This window comes from Poecile atricapillus, chromosome 6 (assembly GCF_030490865.1).
Source record: "Poecile atricapillus isolate bPoeAtr1 chromosome 6, bPoeAtr1.hap1, whole genome shotgun sequence".
In the NCBI taxonomy this organism is placed as follows: Eukaryota; Metazoa; Chordata; class Aves; order Passeriformes; family Paridae; genus Poecile; species Poecile atricapillus.
In genome coordinates this window covers 33,390,239-33,411,204 of record NC_081254.1, presented here as the reverse complement: position 1 = coordinate 33,411,204, position 20,966 = coordinate 33,390,239, and the positions used below count along the sequence as shown (strand labels likewise).

Here is a 20,966-nt window from a genome sequence, read left to right as displayed (position 1 = left end):
CTACATTTGTTATTTTGGCTGTGCATCTTGCACCAGATTGTCCTTGCCTGCATCTGCAAAATACTGTCTAACTCAACAGATTTAAACACAGTCTGGACTCTGTTCCCCTTTTCTACATTTAGGAAGGCAAGCACCAGAATTTGTGCAAAAAGAGGAGTCAGTTCAGCTTGAAATCTCCCCCTAAGTACGTGTGAGATTCAAGTTTGGATGCCACTGCTACCTTACTGCTCCAGAAACGTTCACTTCTCTCTGTCCTCATCAAGAATTTAATGTCTGCTTTCAGAAACAGATCCTAGATTTTCCAGTTTCATTCTTAAAATAAGGATTGCCACCAGCAAAAAAAAAAAAGGAAAAAAAGAGAAAAAATATCTGCATTCCAGTAGTGAGGAACATGTAGAAATATATCCAAGGCTGACAGGCTTATAGTGGTGGTTTAATGGAGTCAGAAATCTTTTGAATAAGCAGGAGCAGCAGAAATTATCAACAAAGAATAGCATTCAAGTGGCAGCTTATTCCAAACCACTTCCCCATCCATCTTCAGAAATCTGGTAAAACTGCAGATTTCCTCATATTTTACAAGCATGTGATTTTTTGAGGGAGATAAACTATTCATTTTCGTGGTGTATTGCTGCTCCTTACACAAAAGCATTAGCTGGAAGGTGCTTTTTATTCTGCAGCAAAATGCACACACAAAGAGATTTTGGCTTGTGACAGACTCCTTTTTATTTATTTTGCAAATAAGTTTCTCTATGGCTCCTGTCTAAAGCAGATTTGGCAACATTCTAAGGAGCAATACTCTCCTCAGATGCACCACAGCTATGTTTCCTTTTCCAGCAGTGAAATATCCCAGCATTGCCAGGCTATTGTCAAACATGGACAGAATCTCTGTCATTTATTATTCATCCTGGCAAGCCAGAGATGTGCTGAGGTTAAAGGGATTCCCACACACCTCCACTCATCCAAGGGAAAGCTGGAAGTTACCTGCACTTTCCAAGACAAGGAATATCCATTGATGGAGACAGAACCAGGCTCAGCTCTTTCCAGTTTTTGGGACTCATGCAGAAGTCAGTTTTGTCTAATTTGGATGTGCATTCACAGCCTTTCGCTTGAATTCAAGTCTCTCACAGCAAATAAAGTAATCCAGCAATTCATGAAGTCTTAGAGATTGCTTTCTGATAAAGCCATATGTTTCAATATCAGAGTACAGGAGTGGCAACAAATTCTTTCCATAATGAAAGCTTGTGATCAATGCTAGAGTCAGATTTTACTTCTTTTAAATTTAGAAAGTAAAAAAAGAGTATAGAAATTACCTATGGTTTTTTTTTTTTAATTTAAGGAGTTGTTCACTGTTTAAAATCTGAGCCAGAAAGAGAACACAGGCCATAGAAATGTTACACAGAGCTGCCTCAAAGTTCCACCCACCACAGACTTTGGCAAAATCTGGGGCTATGGGAACAGGGGAATATATTATAATTATATCCCAGAATTGTGCTTCCCAGTGCCTACTGCTCAGGGAGCAGGAGGATGGACTAATGATTATCCCAACTGGTTTCAAAAATAGTTTCACCACTGCAGCAAAACCCTCTACAATGATTCACTCTTGGCTCTTGAACTCCTCACTTAGATCAGAGAAACCATGTAGCAAAGTATTGCCAAGCATAAGGAAAAATCACACAATTAAATTCAGTCTTCCCCAGCACAACAATTTAATGTTTGGCTTGGGGGTTATTTTGATTTTTTGTTGTTTGATTTTTGGTTTTTGGGTTTTTTACACAGCTGTCATCCGTTTCAGGAAAAACATATATTCTCATCCATCCAGGATGAAAAAGCCCAAAACAGAGCTGCTTCTTAATGCAATATAAACAAAATATTTCTTGTTTATGAAGGCAAATTTAAAAATCAGGCCTGCAGCCTCTGTCTTAGAAGGCTGGGATATATGGTCACCTCATATGCAGCAGGTGCCTTTAAGCTGTTCCTTAATTAAAATTTTTTTATAACTGAAGGATTAGGCATTTATATAAAAAAGCTGAATAGAAATGATATAGCTGATTTGCATTTAATCTGAACTCAAGTTTAAAAAGTAAAACCCTGGCCTCACTGAAGACTCAGGGAAAGATTACTTTGAGGCAGCTGTTGGAAAGACTGAACTACTACTTTTACAGCCTGAACTATACCCACAATTTCAGCATTTACGAGGTGGTCTGTCTTACTGCACTCTTATATATAATATAATAAATATAATAAATATAATATAATATAATATAATATAATATAATATAATATAATATAATATAATATAATATAATATAATATAATATAATATAATATAATATAATATAATATAATATAATATAATATAATATAATATAATATAATATAATATAAATAACACATGATATGTAGAGATCATTATGGATGTTAATCATTGCTAGGGAAGGTTATGAGAATTATGAAGTTTAACTGAATTCAGCCATCCCATCTGCATGTGCTGAGCAGGGAAGAGCCAGAAGAGCAGTGACAGCAGGGCAGCTCTCTATATTTATATTTATATTTATATTTATATTTATATTTATATTTATATTTATATTTATATTTATATTTATATTTATATTTATATTTATATTTATATTTATATTTATATTTATTTAGTGTTGGCAGAAGCTAAAACAAAGGGTTTGCCTTTAGGGGGAAAAAAAGAGATTATTCAGAGTCCAGTATCTCAGTGCCTAACGTGCCTAAAACAAATTGGATTGCAAAATTTAAGCACTTAACCTTATAAGAGCATGGCAAGGTTTTATCAGGTCATCCAAGCAGCTGATTGAAAAAGCTTCTCTGCTCATTTCTCTCGCATCCCTCTCAGCTAACACCGCTTTCAATCCTAAACTGAAAAATCAACATTCATAAATTCAGTCATCTGATAACGCTGCTTTTTAAAGACATCCCATAATTTGCTACATTTTGGAAAACATTGGTTTGGAAAAGAATTGTCTTTAGGATTAAAGGAACATCCTCTACTTGTGAAGTGTTTCCTACTGCTCAGCAAATGAAAATTTCCTCAGTTTCCAGCCATCAAATGACCCCCAGGTTTAGTACTCACAAACATCAGCCGTGTAGGGATGTTGTCTGACTGCACCAAAGGATTTTTGTACAGCCAGATCTCCTCTGGCTGGATCACTCGCTGGAATGGATCCAAAAATTCTGTAAAACTGAAAAAATAAAAAATAAAAAATACAAATTTTTCACAATTTGAAGTGATGACCAAAAACCCCCAGAAGAGTTTTGCTCATTTCCCCCAACTCTGACATGAATTATCCTCAATAAATTGCTACATTGCCATCCTACCTCATTGCATTTTAGTAATATGAACTTTATAAATACACCCTTCAGAAAATGGGTTCTAAAAGTCTACACCTTTGAAGTTTTTCTACAACTTTATAAAAGTTCTATGAACACTACTGTGGAGAATAATTTTTTTTTTTTGTGGGAAAAGTGTGCAAATAACAGAGATTAAATAAATCATGTAGTCATTTATTAACAGTTTACAATCATGTAATCCAGTCTTTTACTCTGAAGAAATTATATAACAAAAGTAAAATATAAAATGCCTTTCAAATGCCAAGATTCAGACTTTGAAGCATGACAGTTGCATTTGCAGGATCACAAAGCAAAAGAAGCAGCCCAGAAAATTTCTTCTACTGATAGAAAAGAGATAACTTTAGAGAATATCTCCAGAAGAGACTTACTCCAAAAACAGGATGGGCTGTCAAGCATAAGAAGAATCTAAGTCTACCAAAAATGTCTCATTCTACCAAAACAGTTTTAATTTCATTATTATGTCTATTAAACCTCTTACAAAACAAAACAAAAACAGAAAACCAACAAAAAACCCACCCAAAAACCACACTAAAAAACTTCATCATTCTGTAATTATTATTTTGCAATTAAGAACAAAAAAATAAAATGTTGAGGTCCCAATGTTCTGTAGAAAGTAATTTGTGTGGGTGTCTTTTGTCATGCACTGAAAGAAAAAGCAGGAATTGTGATCTTTGGCCACAGCAGGAAGTTTCAGAAGCTTTTCATGACTTCTTAAATTGTCTCACTTCATTTAAACCGTGCTCCTTTTCCCACAGAGTCCTTCAGTGCTCTTTAACTTTTCTTGGCTTTGAATTTATTTCTGACAGCCTGGGAAGTTTGGCCTTTGCTTTCCACTGCTCATTTCAGGTCTGGATGATCAGGGCTCAAGGATTGGGGGTTGAGGGAAGACACAGGGACCATTTTTCTGCAGATTGCTCTCACCTGATAATCCCATAGAGCCAAAACTCAAAGGGTGTAACCACCCAAAGCTTTGTTTACTGGAAATTTTCCAAAGCCAAGGGCTTTACACCTCTCCAAACCCAGGTTTTACATCAGGCACATCAAGTGGCTTTGCAAAGAGAAAAAGCCCAAAGCAATTTGCAGAGCAGAGTAAAATTAAAGCACACTCACAGATGGAACTCTCCCCAGGGAGGACGAGCCCTCAAACCAAGCTGGCTCAGCAATTCCCAAGCAGGAACAATTCCTAAGCCCTGTGCCCATGGCAGGGGGCTGAACCAGGGCATCCTAAAGGTCTCTTCCAACCCAAACATCCTCTGAGCCCTTTACCCGGCACAGAGACCCCCTCTACCCACCATTCCCACTCAGCTCCTCTTCCTCTCCTTTCCTAAAGGAAAACAACCAAGTTTAAGGAGCAAAGAAGGTCAAGCACAGCTTGTCACTTGTAAGAGTATTTGTGTTTCCTATGCTGGCCCACATGGACAACAGATTATTCTGGGAGCTTAAGGAGTTTGGTTTTGCAGGGGAAATATTTATTGTTCCACTCAGCTTCTCCAAACCCAGAGTCTGAGCCTGCTCTCCCAAGAAGGTGAATTTCAGAAGTGTCAAAACAATTTGTTTCAGTGTTTTCAATATGAAAACAAAGCTTTTTTTAAGTTTAAAAGACAATTGCCCATATGGAAAATTAATTTTATAGTTTTCAAGCTAGAAAAATAAAGGTAGACTCCTAGACAAACGCAAGGTTTGGTTCCAAATTTCAGCTGAGGGTCCTAAAGTATATTATTTGAAGCATTTCTGTTCACTGCAGAGAGCAAATCACACACAAACATCTGTGCTGCAAGGTGATCAGGACACACCCGTGCACCAGTGCACTTTGGGAAAATTTGTCATATTTGATCAGAAATGTAATTAATTTAATGTTAAGACATTTGACATTATGAACAAATGCCAACACAGTTAAAGGTTTGGGACTCTTCTTGATCTTTTGTTTCCTGCCCCTCGTGACGTAAGAAAGGTAAAATTATTGTTGTTTAAATCGGAGGAATTAAAAAAAATCAAGTTCAGTTCTCTCAGGAAACACTAGGACACTGCAGATACATACTGTTACAAAATGGAATGTCTTTAAGAGCAAAAGAACACATGCTAAAGAGATGAAAACGTAATAAATAACATAAATAATATCTGATTTCAGATGAGGACTGCTTTTTTATTAATATATACTCATCTGTACTCATATAAAGAGTAATTTCAACAAATGCACTAATGACTGTAATTATTATTATTATTATTTTATGCAACAGCAGCAGTTTTGTATCCACTATATATTAAATCTGATTAGGTTTTCATTCCTTTCTTTGACTTGTGTTCCGAATATGTTCCCAAAACTGCGTTGAAATTTAGTGCAAGATAATGCAAAAAAACCCAAAAAACAAACAAACAAAAAAGTTTTCTGAAACTGGGCAAAATAATTTCAAACTCCCTTTTGAAGGAAGAAAAAAATAGCTGCAGAAGGCAGCAGATGTCTCTGTGAGCAATACAGAAATAGAAAGTAAACAGTTAAAGGAAAGAGACTGTAAAAAAAGAAATAACTTTTTTTTTTTAATCTTCCCAAAGAGCTCAATTGCTAATTAAATTTTTATGCCAAGACTCATAAGAGAACAATTCTCTTCTTTTTTGAAGCATCACCAATGGGTGAGTGGATATGAGATTTCACTAGCTTGAAGGCAATTCCCTTTGTACTCTATTAAACAATCATGAGGACATACTGGTTTCTAAGCTGCCTGACACTTGGTGATTTATGTTCCTTTGTCCCAACCAAAGTACAGCCTATCACTACTCATAAGTCAGCACAAGCTTGTTTAAAGAACTAGATGTTATGAGAAATTAATGCAGTCCTTGGACAAAGAAAACTGGTTTTGATCCTTTTGTGTTATGGCCCAAAGTAAAACCTCAGCCATGGAAGAGTCGCCTGGCAGCAGGTGGGCAAAAAAGCTTCCTTTGTTTTAGTACAGAAAAATTAAATCTTGGCTTTTTGGTCTTTTTTCTTCATTTTTCCATATTCACCCAACATTTTTAACAGCTTAGCAAGCAAGATCTCAAACTCTTCAGCCTGCTGACACATCTTTAAGGCATAAAAGGATTTCCATTAACTTCAAGAGCCTTTAACTGTGTCTTTCAAAGCAGCCCAAGGGAAAGGGGGGGCCAAATTCCATTAAAAACATCAGTGAGCAACAGGTGCCCCAGTCCCTGGGCTTGCTCTGGCCGTGCACACGCTGCTGCTAACGGAGTAAAAACGCTGCTCCTTCCCGAGGTCTTCGAGGCACATTAACTCCATTTCCATCTCACAGCCTGCAGCCCTCCAGGATCATTTTGTGCCAGCACCACATCACAGCCAGAGCCAGGTAACAGCACACTAAAAGTGGTTTTATGGTGATATGGACGAATAACTTGGGGTTATCTTTGTATGAAACCGTTCGCTGATAGTGAAGGAATCAAACGCAGCATAAATATCCTCACACAAGTTTTGACTGGAGCTTCCACCGTGGTTTTCATTTCCCATGAGCAGCAGCAGGATATATATATATATATAGGATATATATATATAGGATATATAGTTTGGCACCTCACCTTATTGTTTCCACCACTGCCTGGCCCTCAGCTGCATGAATCACACAGCAAGGGTTCAATTTCTGCCTGGAACTGAGCATCAGCTAAAGGCTGGTTGGCAAGAGAGGGGAAAAATTGGGATTTTTTTAACTTTTACTTTTTCTCTCACAGACAAATCTTGTCCCAAATACCAAGTGACAATAACTGAGAGGACAGAGCAGTACACATGGGATTGCAAAGCACCAGGAGAGAATGAACAGGAACTTGTGATTGTGACAGCCAGGCTTTCCAGACACCTAATGAATGACCCTCCTCTTTTCTAACCTTCATCTGTTGATAGGCAGATTTTATCCTCAAATGGCTCTGGCTGCATGTCCCCATTGGGGCAAACAACAAAAAGACAGCAAATCTTCATGAACTTCTCTTATAAATCACCTCTGGGAGCTTGTGGAGAAAAAATTTGGCTCTGACCACTATTCCCTGCCTGCAGAACTCTGTGTGAGCAAACACTGCTACCTCTCCCAAAAACACAGGTTAACTGTGGTTGGGCTGCTGGAACTCCATTTTGCACATTTTTACATGGATATTTCCTCTGGTATTCCCCAAACTGGGTCTCAAAGCTCGGAGTAAAAGCTTGTCCAATGTACCTGTCATGTGCAATTGTGCAATCAGTTGTTCTGCAAGGCTGTGAGCGGTGTCAGTGGTGCTGAAGTTGGTGAAAGTTGGCCTAATTACAGAGTGTGTGCACAATTCATAAGTCAGGACGTGCTTCAGGGGCTTCCCACAAGTGATCCAGGCTAAAAGAACCCAGAGTTTGCATCAGCTGGGTGCATGGAATGCTGCTCACATCACCTCAGCTCACATTTGAATTCAAGACTTCAATTTACCCTTTCTGAAACACACTAAGAGTGGGGAAAGCATTCATGTCATCTTATCTGATGTACCTGGAGAGAATAATTTATTCCCAAGCCATGAGAAAACTTAGGTTTGTTTACTGCTTACAGATAATATTATGGAAAAAAAATATACCATAACTTCTTGGAGGTTATTTTACAAATTCCTGCAAAAACAGACAAAATATGAAAAGCTTGAAACATTCTGTGTCTGGCATGTAAAATCAACAAAACTGAAGGAGAGGGGATAGTGATGAGGGGAGATAAGAAGCAATGCCTGTGGTTTATCACCATGATTCTGCTCTCCATGGAGCTGGAGCAATTCAGGCTCTGAAATGCTGCTGTCTGTGTGTGTCAGCATGATGAGATAGCTTTGTGCCAGCTCACAGGTTAGCACAAGCAAAGAGATCTGAGCCACTTCATATCTAAAGTCATTTGGGAAATCCACAGCTCCTCATCAAGGTTACAATATATATGGCCAAGACTCAATTATGTGTGATGAGCAAGGAAGAAGCTGGCATGAATTAAAAATACAACTTTAATAATATAAACTACACTTTGATAGAAAAAGAAACATTCCATGTTAAGGCACAATACTTAGTGCCAAGAGATTTGATGTTTCCTGCCACGGTTTTACAAAGCAAGGTAGAGCAAACATTGCAGTATCAGTATCAAAGTAACTCTTAATTTTGAAGTTTCTTTATTAACTGGACTGGTACCTACACAAACCAAACATGCATTGCTGATAAACACCCAGCAACAGCTTTAACTTCTCCATAGAGATCAAAAGGAAAGAGTTAATTTTAAATATATACCCAAATTTATTCTGCAATAGGTACTGAATGCAAAAGAAGTGTTCCCAACAGAATAGACCTAAAGTTTTATTGGTCCTTTACAGAGTTTTATGGAAACATGTTACTGTAAATATAATTTTTAACTGCACTAAAACCAATTAAGTACTGTACATTCACACAGAAACACCAGCATCAACAAATTATCCCCTTTTAACAGCTAAAAGCTTTTTATTTCCCATTACAATGCCATTAAGTGTATACACCTACTAGTTCTGATTAATAATTTGAAATCCCCATACAGAGCTTTATTGGGACTGATAAAGACAAAGGGCACAGGCAGTGTTTTTGGGGCTTTTATTTAATGTCACTGGCAAGTAAAGGACTGGTTCTGGAGGGTAGCTTTGGCTTCAGATGAATCAGTATGACTTGATGGAAAATATTTCTGAATACTTTAAATTAGCTAGCAATTGCAGTGTGACATTTAATTAGCACATTTGCCTCCATTAGCCCTTCAGATATACAAGAAATCATTTTGATTAAGGAAAAGATTGAAAATAAATTCTGATGTGCTTTTAAAATACACACATATTACCACAGCTGTCATATCTCCCTGAAGCTCTAAAAAAGGAGAGTTTCCAGTATTTTCCTTCAGCCTTACTGATAGGTTTCCCAGATTTGCCTCGCATACCCACTGATTTTACAGATTTATATCAGGGTATAACTTCTTCCAAAGATGAATGGCTGCCCTCTGTACTCTCCTTGCATCCAACACTGCACCCAGCAAGGAGGCAGCAGCTGTGGAGCCTGGGCTCACTTAAAAGCTCAGATCTCAAACTAAAAACAATGCAGACTCACAACAGGAGTCCTGCAGCTTATGAAATCTCATATAAACGAGACAGATACTTAGAATACCTAATTTGAAAGAGCAAACCAGCAATCTTTTCACAGTGCTGAAAAAGAAAGAGCAGCCTGGAGTGGAGTTTTAGAGCCTAATGTTAGTTTTCTTTGCACTTAAATTATATTGGCCCTGTTTTCTCAGCCCCTGGCACTGGAGCACTCTCTAAGTAAAAAATTTCCTTCCTGTGACACAGAGGAAAGGGAAAGGATTATCTGAGCATGCATAAACAGCACAAGAGGTTAATGTAGCTAAGAAGTTGTTCTTGTGCTTGAAGTCTTGAAAGACTCCAAAAACTTCCAGTCCATTCTCCTTTTTAGGGGCTGCGCCTTTGATGGCAAGTAGAGCTAAATATCACTGAGCATCATTATTGCCACTGTCAATCTAGAAAATTCCCATTCCACGGAAATAAAATGGGTTTCCAGGTTTTAAAGTACTTAATTAGCTTCAATACAGCATTTTCACCACCATATCTTCCTCACAGAAGTGGGATATCTGGAAATGAGCAAAGTGAAAGGAGGAAAGCTGCACTGCAGCTTTCACCAGCAGGGCAGGAGACAGGAGTGACTATACTGAACCATGGCAAAAAACTACTGCCAAACGAGTCAAAGTCATATATTGGGACTTGTTTTTAATTTTTACAACTTCCCTTGACCCAATATTGAAAGTGATCTTTGCAGCTTTGCTTTCTGGTCAGCAGAGTATAAAACAAACCACTCTGAAACAAAACCAGCTTCGCTTTGGCATTTTGCTGCTCCTGGGGTGAAAGAGCTGCTCAATCCTTGTGATCCCTGCTCACAGGGAGCAGTGCTGCCCTGGGAAAACAACACAAGGAGGTCAGAGCTGCTCCCTGGGTCAAAGTGCAATTCTTCAGGCCATCCAGAAATAATCAACAGTGGTAGTTTTACAGAAATAACCAATATCAGCCAAGTGAAAACTATTGGCTCCTGCTTTCATTGCATTATCTCTTGTTTTATTTATGAAAAAAAAAATATTTATGCTATTAGTTGTTGCCTCTATCCTCTATTTTCATTAAATATACCCTATGATATAAGATATCTCACAAAAAACACTTTAATGTGTGTTTGGGGAGGAGAAAGTAGAGTGAAATGAAATAATAAGTTCTGCAGACATTAGAAGTGTCAAAGTTGGCAGCTGTACATTATCCTAAAGTGAAAAAACAGAATTCATATTACAGGCTTAAATTAACTAAGCACATGTCTGAATAATGAACCCAAACACACTGCAGACAGTCAAAATTTTCCTCTTGATGTTTTTAATGCTTATTTTGATTACATCTCAAACTGTTTTCAGTCAAGCTCTCCACAGTTCCCTGCACAACTACACAGCTTCACAGCAAATTGATGGAGCTGAGTCTGGTAAAGTTTTTCCTCTTTTTTTTTTAATTATTATTATTATTAATTTTTATTTTTTTCACATCTGCATATCACACACTATTACTGATTATGTTTGGACCCGAAATGAAAGTTGGGGTAAACTCACAACCATGCTCAGTTTCTTTCTGTGACAAAAACTCCCCCCCTCAATTATCTCTGAATCTTCCTCACTCCTCCTCCTAATGATATTCCAAATAAAATCCAACTATATTAAAATCACTCAGTCTAAAACCAGTTGTGTGTGAACTATATGTTCCAGAGTATTAGTAATGATTAAAGAAATATTATATATGATATATTATTATGTAATATATTAATTTTATATGTTATATAATATATACTATATAATATAGTATATATAATTATAATTATATATTATTATATGTTTATTATTATATATATTATATAAATATAAATATATGTTTATTATTATATATATAAATAAAATATATATATTATTATATATATATTATATAAACATAATATATATATATTATGTTTATTATTATTATATATATTATATATTATATATAAATATAAAAATAAGTATATATAGAAAATAAATGTAATATAATAATATATTATGTTATATTATGTGATGTTATATTATGTGATGTTATATTATGTGATGTTATATTATGTGATGTTATATTATGTGATGTTATATTATGTGATGTTATATTATGTGATGTTATATTATATTATATTATATTATATTATATTATATTATATTATATTATATTATATTATATTATATTATATTATATTATATTATATTATATTATATTATATTATATTATATTATATTAAGAAGATCTAGTAATGGGGAATAGGAACATCACTTTTTGCATTTTTCAGCACTCACTGAGGTCCAATAACAATAGTTACACTCCTGGAAAGCACCTTGGACAGAGATGAACACAATTATTAATGGTCTCTCTGAAATGCTGTGTTCTCCCATCAGTGAGAGCTGGCAGCTAATGGAAATAGAACTTTGCATCAGGGGTTGTTCTCCGCTGTTGTTCTCCCTTTGCAAGGCTCCTCAAGGCTTGGCAGGGAGCCACAAACCCTTCAGAGCTGGAACATTTCTGAGCATTTCCACCCCCACTACACATGCTAAAGAAGTAGTAAAACTTCTCACCCAATAAAGGCTAAAATGTCAGATTGCAGAGTGAAACATTGCACCTGATCTAGGATTTCATTTTCCCCACAGTCTGTTCAAAGCAGAATATTTAGCACACAAACTTTGGCAGGGCACTGCCCTGCAGAGGGGACCATCAGCTTCTGTTCAGGGCTTGCTGAAGTATCCTCCAAGCAATTCCAAATTGGTATCTCTGTTTCCTTTCCCACACATCAAGATGAGTCAAAAACCTCTCAAAAGAAATTTCACTTCAAACTTTTACCCCCACACTGGGGCACTCTCAGGCAATACAAACCTCAGTGCACTCAGTGCCAGCTCACAGGACCAGCCAGTCTGTCTCCTCACAGCAGAGCAAAATTTGATGTAAAATACCCCTTCTGTCTCCTCACAGCAAAGCAAAACTTAATGTAAAATACTCCTAAAACACTTCAGTGGAACTTGCATTCTAAAACTTCCATACATGGAGACTCTGCCTATCCTGGGCAGTCTATCCCAGTGCTCCAAGTCCTGAACATCAGAATATATTTCCCCACACTCAACCTGAGTTTCCTTTGCTACAGATTTAAAAATCTTTCTGCCGGATTCCCAGAGGATGTGAAGAACAGCTTGTTGTCTTCACACACCTTTATGGAGCTGCTTACCTGTGAAGATCACTGCCATGTCTCCTCAGATCTTCAGATTAAACAACTGAATTATTTCTACATTTTACAGAAAAAAAAACACAAAAAGTTTTCTGTACCTCTCTTAACAATCTTCCTCAGTCCTCCCCCCAACTCTCTGGAATTCACCTGAATAATTAATTTCAATCAAATACTATGAAAACCCCAGTTGTTATCCTGTTACCTACCCTACAGTAAAACAATTTCCACTTACTGCATTCCTATGCAATTGTAATTCAAATTCAGTGGTATTTTAATGAGGAAAATATTTAGCCATTCAGATAGTAAAACTAGAAGTGTTTTGTAATGCAGAGAAACACACAAATACAATACACAGTGACTGTAGCAGTCTGATTTAAAATCAAGCAAAAAAATCCCAATCTAGTTTTCTACAGAATCATATCAATCAATTACAGGGTTTTTTTTTTCCATATCAATGACTTGTGGTCCAATGATGACAAATTTAACATTTAAAGGCAAGGGGAAAATGTGAATGGAAAGTACTTTAAAGTCCATATAGTCATGAAAATCTTAGTTCAAGTGCTGGAACTGATGACAGCTTTGTCTCTTCCACGCAGACAATGCAATTGCATCTCCTGTAGAGGAGCTGTTCTGGCCCAGAAACAAGTGAAGCTTTCCTTGACCATCCAAGCCCTGCTGTTCATTAGTGGATCACAACCAATACTTTAATTAGGGTCATGAGTGCTGCCTTCAGCTTTCTGTCCTGATCCACTAATCCTTGCAACACTCAGGCATCCCCTGTTCAGTACCAGCACAGCCCACGCCACACCAAAAAATTACAAGACACGCTAAATATTATTCTTAATTCATTTTTAGCATCAATAATTCTGCCAGCTGTTTCCAAGTACTGGCTTTTCAAAGTCACTGACAGATTGGGAGACCATAAAGATCTTGATTTACTGTGCCAGATACGAGTACATTCTCAGCAGTAAGACTATAATTTTTATTAAATTCTTTCCCATAAGAATCACAGTTGAGCCCTACCTTGACTGTGCTTAGATCAAAGTGTAAGAATCGATTTATTAAAGAAAAATTTTCCCCCCAGGAACCCTATCAGTACCATTCTCACTATAAAACATCCTCAATCAGGCTAGAAGTAAATAAACACAAAGTGCCAAAGCCTGTGAGTAAATGGGATTCAACAACAAGATTCAACAAGAGACACAAAGTCACCATTTACTCCTCAAAAAATCTGGAGCAGATGCTTTGGCATTTACAATAACATCCTCTTTTAGCATGGATTCAGCTGTGGGTTTAGCCATGGAGATCAAATGTAAATCCTATCCTATTAGCAGGACAATTAGAATTCCTGCTATTAAATCCCCTTCCCTCTTCCCATCCTTTCACTCCCTCTTTCCCCCAGACTCGGGGAAGACAAATGAAGTAACTCAGTTCCACAATCTACAAGTAATGATACAACAGTCTGTAAAATCAGTTTGCCTTTGGCACAGACCAGAGTCTGCACAAAAAGACAGGTAGGCACAATTTCCCCTGAATAACTGTTATCAAAGTCAGTAAAATCCTAACCTATTCCAATAAATAAAATACAAAAGCAATGAAATCAGAAGTTTCAGCTACCTGAGACACCAAGCAGCTGAACAGCAGGATGACACTGAGTGGATGCTGCTTCATCACTCCCCTCCTCAGCTGGATGGGGGAGAGAAGATACAGTGAGAGGCACCTGGGTGGAGGTGAGAGCAGGCAGAGATCTCTCAGCTGTTACTGTCACAGGCAAAACTGATTTGACTGAGGGAAACTAGTCTAATCACAGTAGAAAGATGAGAAAATAAAATCTAAGCCTTAAAACAGCTTTCCCACCCTTCTCCCCAGGCTTAATGTTGATTTTTTTTCCTCCCTCGTCCCCTGCAATGGTACAGGGGGATGGGGAATGCAGACTGAGATCATCATAGCTACCAAAACCTGGCCATAAAACCCCACAGCATCAAGTTTCCCTGTGAGCTCTGTGGTAATTCATACACATCAGGACAGGCACACAGTCATTTTGTTCTGTGGCCATATGACACCAGGGATAATTGATATTTAGGGCCTTTTGTGGTCACAGTAACCTGTCAAGGACACAGTGCCGAGCAAAGCTAAAATTCAGGTTGCTTTGTGGTGTATCAGGGAGTTTGAGGAGCTCCATGTCATTCTAGCTCTCCCATCACTTCAAAGGTGTGACCCACTCTGCTGAGCTGGAACAAGTCTGCTGCTCAATGTGCAACCTTTGATAGATGTTCTCAGATCCTGAGCACCAGAAAAGCTCTTTACTACAGCAGGTCTTTCCCTTAACTCTTCATTAACCCTACTCACTGAATTAGACTTCAACCTGCACCACAAAATATTTTTTTTCTCACTTTAATAACATTTAAATTAGGGTTTACAATGATGCACCTATTTTCAAGCATGTTAGCAAACATGTTGGTGTTCTCATTTCCTATTGTCATTACACTTTGTGAAACTAACACTGAGAAAGCTCCAAGAACGTTCAATGTGTTTGGCTACCTGACGACAAAGAATTTATCAAGTAACTGAAGGATTAGGGTGAGAAAAAGCTTTGTTTTCCTGATGAGAAATTAGGGTACACAGAAATGAAACCCAGGACTGTGAGGATCAGAAGCCAAAAGTCAGATTCCAAACGAAGTCAGGAGTATGGGCTATCCAAATCGAGAACAGAAGACACAAAATCACTGAGAAGTGACCAAATACCTACTTTGAAACATTCAACTAGAGAGCCAAGGCTTTAAAGGTGCTTTGAATTCTTGGTCCAATCGATTTGTGTAAATTCGCAGCATTTGAGTCAGAATGAAAAAATAAATCTTAATGTCTGAGTCTGGTGATTTCTTCTCAATACCATCCTGCTTTTGCTACCTACAGTCACAATTTTCAGCTCAGTCTATCCTCCAGAAATCCCATCCATATGAGAGAGGAAAGGCAAACACAATCTGGAAGCAGAGCAATGCAAAGTGCAGCACTGTAGAATTTCCTCCGGTAATTGATTTTCTGTGTTAACAAGACAATACACAGTATCATTTATAAAGGCAACATATGCAGGTTATCCAGAAGACAACATCCCGACAAAGAAAGCTACTTGAAAGAGCTTTGCACATCAAATTACTTCATGCATATTCATAACTCGATTAAAATATTAATATTGTAAACTTGTAAGAAACACAACACGCCCAGAAACAGCTTTTATTTACTTACACCAGAAACTGAACGTGGAACACACACAAAGGATGTCAGCATTAGTCAGTGCTCTAAACTCACATGTGTGCAATATATATCTGTATATTAGCCTGCAGATAAACATTTATTCCCAAGGGAGGCTGTTAATGAGACTGTGCTGTGGGGAAGATATCCAATTAGTCCAAACGACATTTATATTTTAATCACATCACATGCACTGAAGAGCTCAAGGTTTGATGAAGCAATCCTTGAAAGACTTTGCCTTTTTAATCAATTAGCTCTCTCAACATCAGTGATGTGCTGTTGACAAGTCCTTGGGATAAATATACAACAACACACACAAATCCTCTCTCCCTGCCAAAAGTGTGGTCTTCTAAAACTTCTGAAACAGCTGCAAAATTTTTTCCTCATAGAAGACACCTAAAACAGAGCACTGAGAAATAAAGACACCCCTCGGGTTCATTCTGAGCTACCACTCAGTGAATTCATTTTAGGACAGATGAAAAACTTTGTTTTCAGGACATCACTCCTGTGTAAAACTATCAGACTTGCTCATAAATCTTTTTAGAACTGGCTTATCTGAATAAAACCAAGTCAGTCAAAACAATTTGCTTTCTTCAAGCAACCTGTAAGTGACAAATGCCACTGCATGCAAGAAGATGAAAGTCTGGTCATTTTTAACATGTTTTAGCATTAATCAGGCATTTTAAGATGCTCCAAGTCATAGAAATAAGTATAAAAATGAAGAAAAACAGGGCTGCAAGACCCTAATTCAATCATTCTTCAAATTAGCATTGGATTTTTCCTGTAAACAAAGTACATCCTCATGGCTGTTCTATTAAAAAGCCATTTCTACTTCTGAGAGCTTACATGACAAACCTCACTTAAAATATAAAACTCAGTTCTGTACTCACAAATATTTCTTAGTAAGTAGAAACCTAAACAAACATATGAAGTGGGAATTGATCAAAGTCAAGATTTGATTGGAAAATATTTGAAACTTCATAATGTCATAGACAAATTATAGCGAGAGAATTTTCTCCACCTTGGAATTAACAAACCACCTGTGCTCCATCAGATCAGTTCAGCCCAATCAAAAGGGGCAAGGACACATATCTTGAAAACTAAAAATTAATTTGATAGTTAAGAAACTGGGAGAAACTGTGGAGCAGAAGAGAAATATCATTATGTTTGCAGTTGGTAACTTGAAGCTTGAGAGCTATTTTGCTGGAGGTACTCAAAGAATACCTATTTAATTTTGCAGTAAAGTGTGTATTTAGGTGTATTTTTTACTGCAACAACTTGTTTTTTGGGTTTTGACTCTTTGTTGTTTGGAGTTTGGGTTTGTTGGCTTTTTTTTTTTAACTCCTGCTTCTCAATTTCAGGCAGACACAGCCTTTCTGATAAATCTGTTCTAACTAATCCTTCCTTCAATACCACTAAATCCTGAAGGCTAAAATGCCCTTTAGCACAGATCTCTGTGAAGGCAGAGAAGCTTGAGTTGCTAAATTTCAATACCTAATCCGGTCTTTAATTGCTAAGTGAGCTCTCAGCAACTGCCATGAGCACAACACCTAGAACTGAGTCAGTTGTTATCATTATCCTCCCTAAACGGCTGCTGAATTCAACCAAATCAATACCCAACTACCAAAAATGTGCATTGCTTCTAAGGGTGCCCATCTGCAGGATAGAAGAGATCTTATATAACAAGTATAGGTTTCTGCCTTTGATGGAATGACTGACGTTGATAATTCTGGCAACTGGAGGGAAAAAAAAAAAAAAGCCAGTCTTAAACATAGAAAACATGGCTGTTCTTGAGCTAAAATACATTCAAATTGGCAATACATTCAATTTCAGCAATCATCAACAGAAGTTTTCACACCTCCATTTTTTATGAAATGACATTTATTACCAAGCAAAGCTCCAGCGTGGAATATGCACCTTTTTCTTTTGCATTCTCTGGTACAAAATATGTCAGTCTATTGCTGTGAGTGATATGAACTGTTAGGTGGAAGCTCAAAGACATCTGGGAGGCACAGATGGTTCAGAACTCTCAAATAGCTGTGGAACCATTACCTTCAAGGTCAGGCTTCTGTCACTATAAGGATTGGTAATGACACAAAGCCATCAAGACCTTTTCAGAAAGAGCTCCCTCTCTTCTGTCCAGCTCCTCATTTCCTGGCACTCACCCCAGAGCTGAGCCCAGACCTCAGCTCATTTCTGTTAGTGGCATTCCTTTCCAAGGCAGGTGGAACCTGTACAGCCTCTTCATTCCTAGAAATCTCTTCTGCAATAGAGCTCAAGTTGCTGCTGCCTGGATTCCAGTCCCAGGACATCCAAATTCACTCCTGAAAAGATATTCCACTGAACTCGATTCTCTGTAAAAATCTTCGCACTGGCTGTCTATAAAACCACGGGAACACAGTGTTTAAACCTCTGCTGCACAAAAGTTTCAAAATGTGAGTAATTGCCACTTCAGAAAACTGAGAGAACTGTTGAATACTATTGCAATAGCAACAGATTACTTCTGTGCTAATATTATCTGAAGAGAAAAGCTCTTCTTTTGGTCAACCTAGAGGTTGTATTCCTGCAACCATTACCAGCAAATAAAGGGCAGCTCTTCATGGAACTAAACACTGACCTGAATTTGGAACACGACCGTGCCGAGTACTTTCAGATGTCAATGAATGCTCTGAATGACCTATTGAAATATCAGAATTATTCCCCAGAATCCAAATGAGGCAGGACTTGAGCTGTGTGAAAATATGAGAATCTCTTCCACAGGCATTTGCCATTACTGTGACTCTAGCAAGAGCTTTTCTGTTAGCTACCCCTCCCCAGAGCATTCTGGAATTCATAAAGAGTGGTGAAAATAATGGAATCTTTTAGAGAGGAAACAAAGACAGAAGAGAAGCACAACCAAGAAATGACTAATTATGATGGCTCATGATTTACATATCATAGTAACAAGCTACATGAGGAGATCTCCTGCAGGGGTGGTAGAGGTGATGAATTATACACACAATCATAAAGAGGAGAAAGCTTCTGATGTAGCATCAGCTCCTGAGGTCTTGCTCAGACTGTAACTCCACATATTCCAGGAAGGAGTTCTGTTGACAGGAACGGGTCTACCTTCAAAGTAAGATGCAACTGAACTGACAGATATCAAAGGCACTTTACAGGGTTTTGTTGCAAATCAAAAGATTTGCATCAATATTCAAGAGAAATGAGCACTGAGGGAAAAAAAGCAAACACCAGTAAATTGGACAAGTTATTAATTAACCATGAGAGGTTCAGAAAGGACCCATCAAAGCATTCAGTTTCACCAGGTCTAAGTCAATATCACAGCTTAACAGATGTCCTATACTGCCTGTCCTGTGACCAACAGCATCCATCCCCAGGAAAACAAAGCAGCCAACAGCAAAATCCCATCCTGGTTCTGTGATATTCCTGAGAGATCACAAGGACTGAGAACACTCATCTTTAAACATTAAGCAATGGAAATGCAAACTTATATAGAGTGGAACTTTTTCATTGTTCAAATGTTTGCAGAACACAAGCTGCATAAAAGAAAGGGCTGAAATACTCGAAGCAAAATAATGCATAACTGCTTTCTCCTAAAGAAAAGGCTGAGAGAAAGAACGGTGCTGTGGTGACAGCTGCACATCTTTCAACAAACAGATTTTCATGACTTTCCTCCCTGCCCGAGAGCGTGCGGAGGAGCTCCCCAAATCCCCCACGTTCCACCCCACACTCAGCCCGGCCCCGGGAGCTGCCAGAACCAGCTGTTGAGGCTCATTCACAGCTCCGCCAGGTGAGACTTTACCCCACAAACTACAACCAGCCCAACGAAACCAGCAGCACACCTCTGAGGCTGCGTTGTTTTGGCTGCCCGCTTTTTGCACACTTCTCTCACAAACGGAAGCTTCTCCAAGAAAAATTCCACTCAGCTCTTCGGCAAAACGCCGGGGCTGGGAGAGTTCCCTCAAAGACTCACCTCGGGGAAATATTGCACCCCCGAGCATCCCAGAGAGGGGACCGGCGGTAGCTGCCGCTCGCTCGGGCATCCCGAGGGGGCTGCCCCGGCTGGGTCCCCTGACCGCCGGAGCCCATCGGGCGAGCCCCGCACCTCCATCCCCGCTCCTCCATCCCCGCACCTCTATCCCCGCACCTCTATCCCGCTCCTCCATCCCGCTTCTCCATCCCCGCACCTCTATCCCGCTCCTCCATCCCCGCACCTCCATCCCGCTCCTCCATCCCGCTCCTCCATCCCCGCACCTCCATCCCGCACCTCCATCCCGCTCCTCCATCCCCGCTCCTCCATCCCGCACCTCTTTCCCGCTCCCCCATCCCGGTGCGAGCTACCTCCATCCCGGGGAGTGCGGGATGGAGAGCGGGGATGGAGGTTGTCAGAGCAGCACCGGAGCAAAGTTGCCGCGGTGCCGCCGGCCGCCGCTGCCCGGCGCTACTCACACGAAGACCCCGAAGAGCAGCACCCGTATGCCGATCTCGATCGCCAGCTCCCGCATGGTGGGTCCCGGCTCTCCCGCAGCCCCGCAGCGCCGCCTCTCATGCCCGGGGGCAGCGGGGCAGCCTCAGGCGGGCCGGTCCGGAGCTCCGGAGCCCCTGCGGGCAGAGCCCGGCCGGGCGCAGCCCCGGCCCCGCCATCCCTCGGCCGCCGCGGCAGCCGCGCTGTGCGGGCGCGGCGCTGGAGCGGCGGAGCCGAGCGCCGGGGGAGGGTCCCGGTGACTAACGCGGTGTCCCCGCTCGGGGGGAGGGTCCCGGTGACTAACGCGGTGTCCCCGCTCGGGGGGAGGGGGCCGGGGATCCTGGGGATTTCCCCTCCCCGCCTCCCCGCCCGCCCCCGCGGCGCTGCCGAGCGCAGCCGGAGCCGCAGCCGGGCCCGTCCCGCCCGCCCCCCGGGGCCGCCCTGCGCCACCGCCGGCAGCGGGATGCTGTCCGGATGCTGTCCGGATGCTGTCCCCGCCTAACGCGGGGAAGGGGCGCCATAAGAGAGCTTTGTCTGCCCCATGCAGCGCTCCCCATCTTTCTCTGGAGGGCC

The 20,966-nt window shown here is 39.8% G+C and overlaps 1 protein-coding gene across 1 annotated transcript in view; it reads right to left on the bottom strand.

Annotated features, from left to right (window-relative positions):
* Window positions 1-20,765, bottom strand: part of PLPP4 (phospholipid phosphatase 4) — a 48,700-nt gene extending 27,935 nt beyond the window's left edge. Inside the window, exons 1-2 of the mRNA XM_058841374.1 lie at window positions 20,378-20,765; window positions 3,098-3,206 (exon numbers count right to left, since the gene is read on the bottom strand). Coding sequence (XP_058697357.1) covers window positions 3,098-3,206; window positions 20,378-20,433 — 165 coding nt within the window. The 5' untranslated portion in view covers window positions 20,434-20,765. The remainder of the gene's footprint in view (window positions 1-3,097; window positions 3,207-20,377) is intronic.
* Window positions 20,766-20,966: the final 201 nt, after the last annotated feature.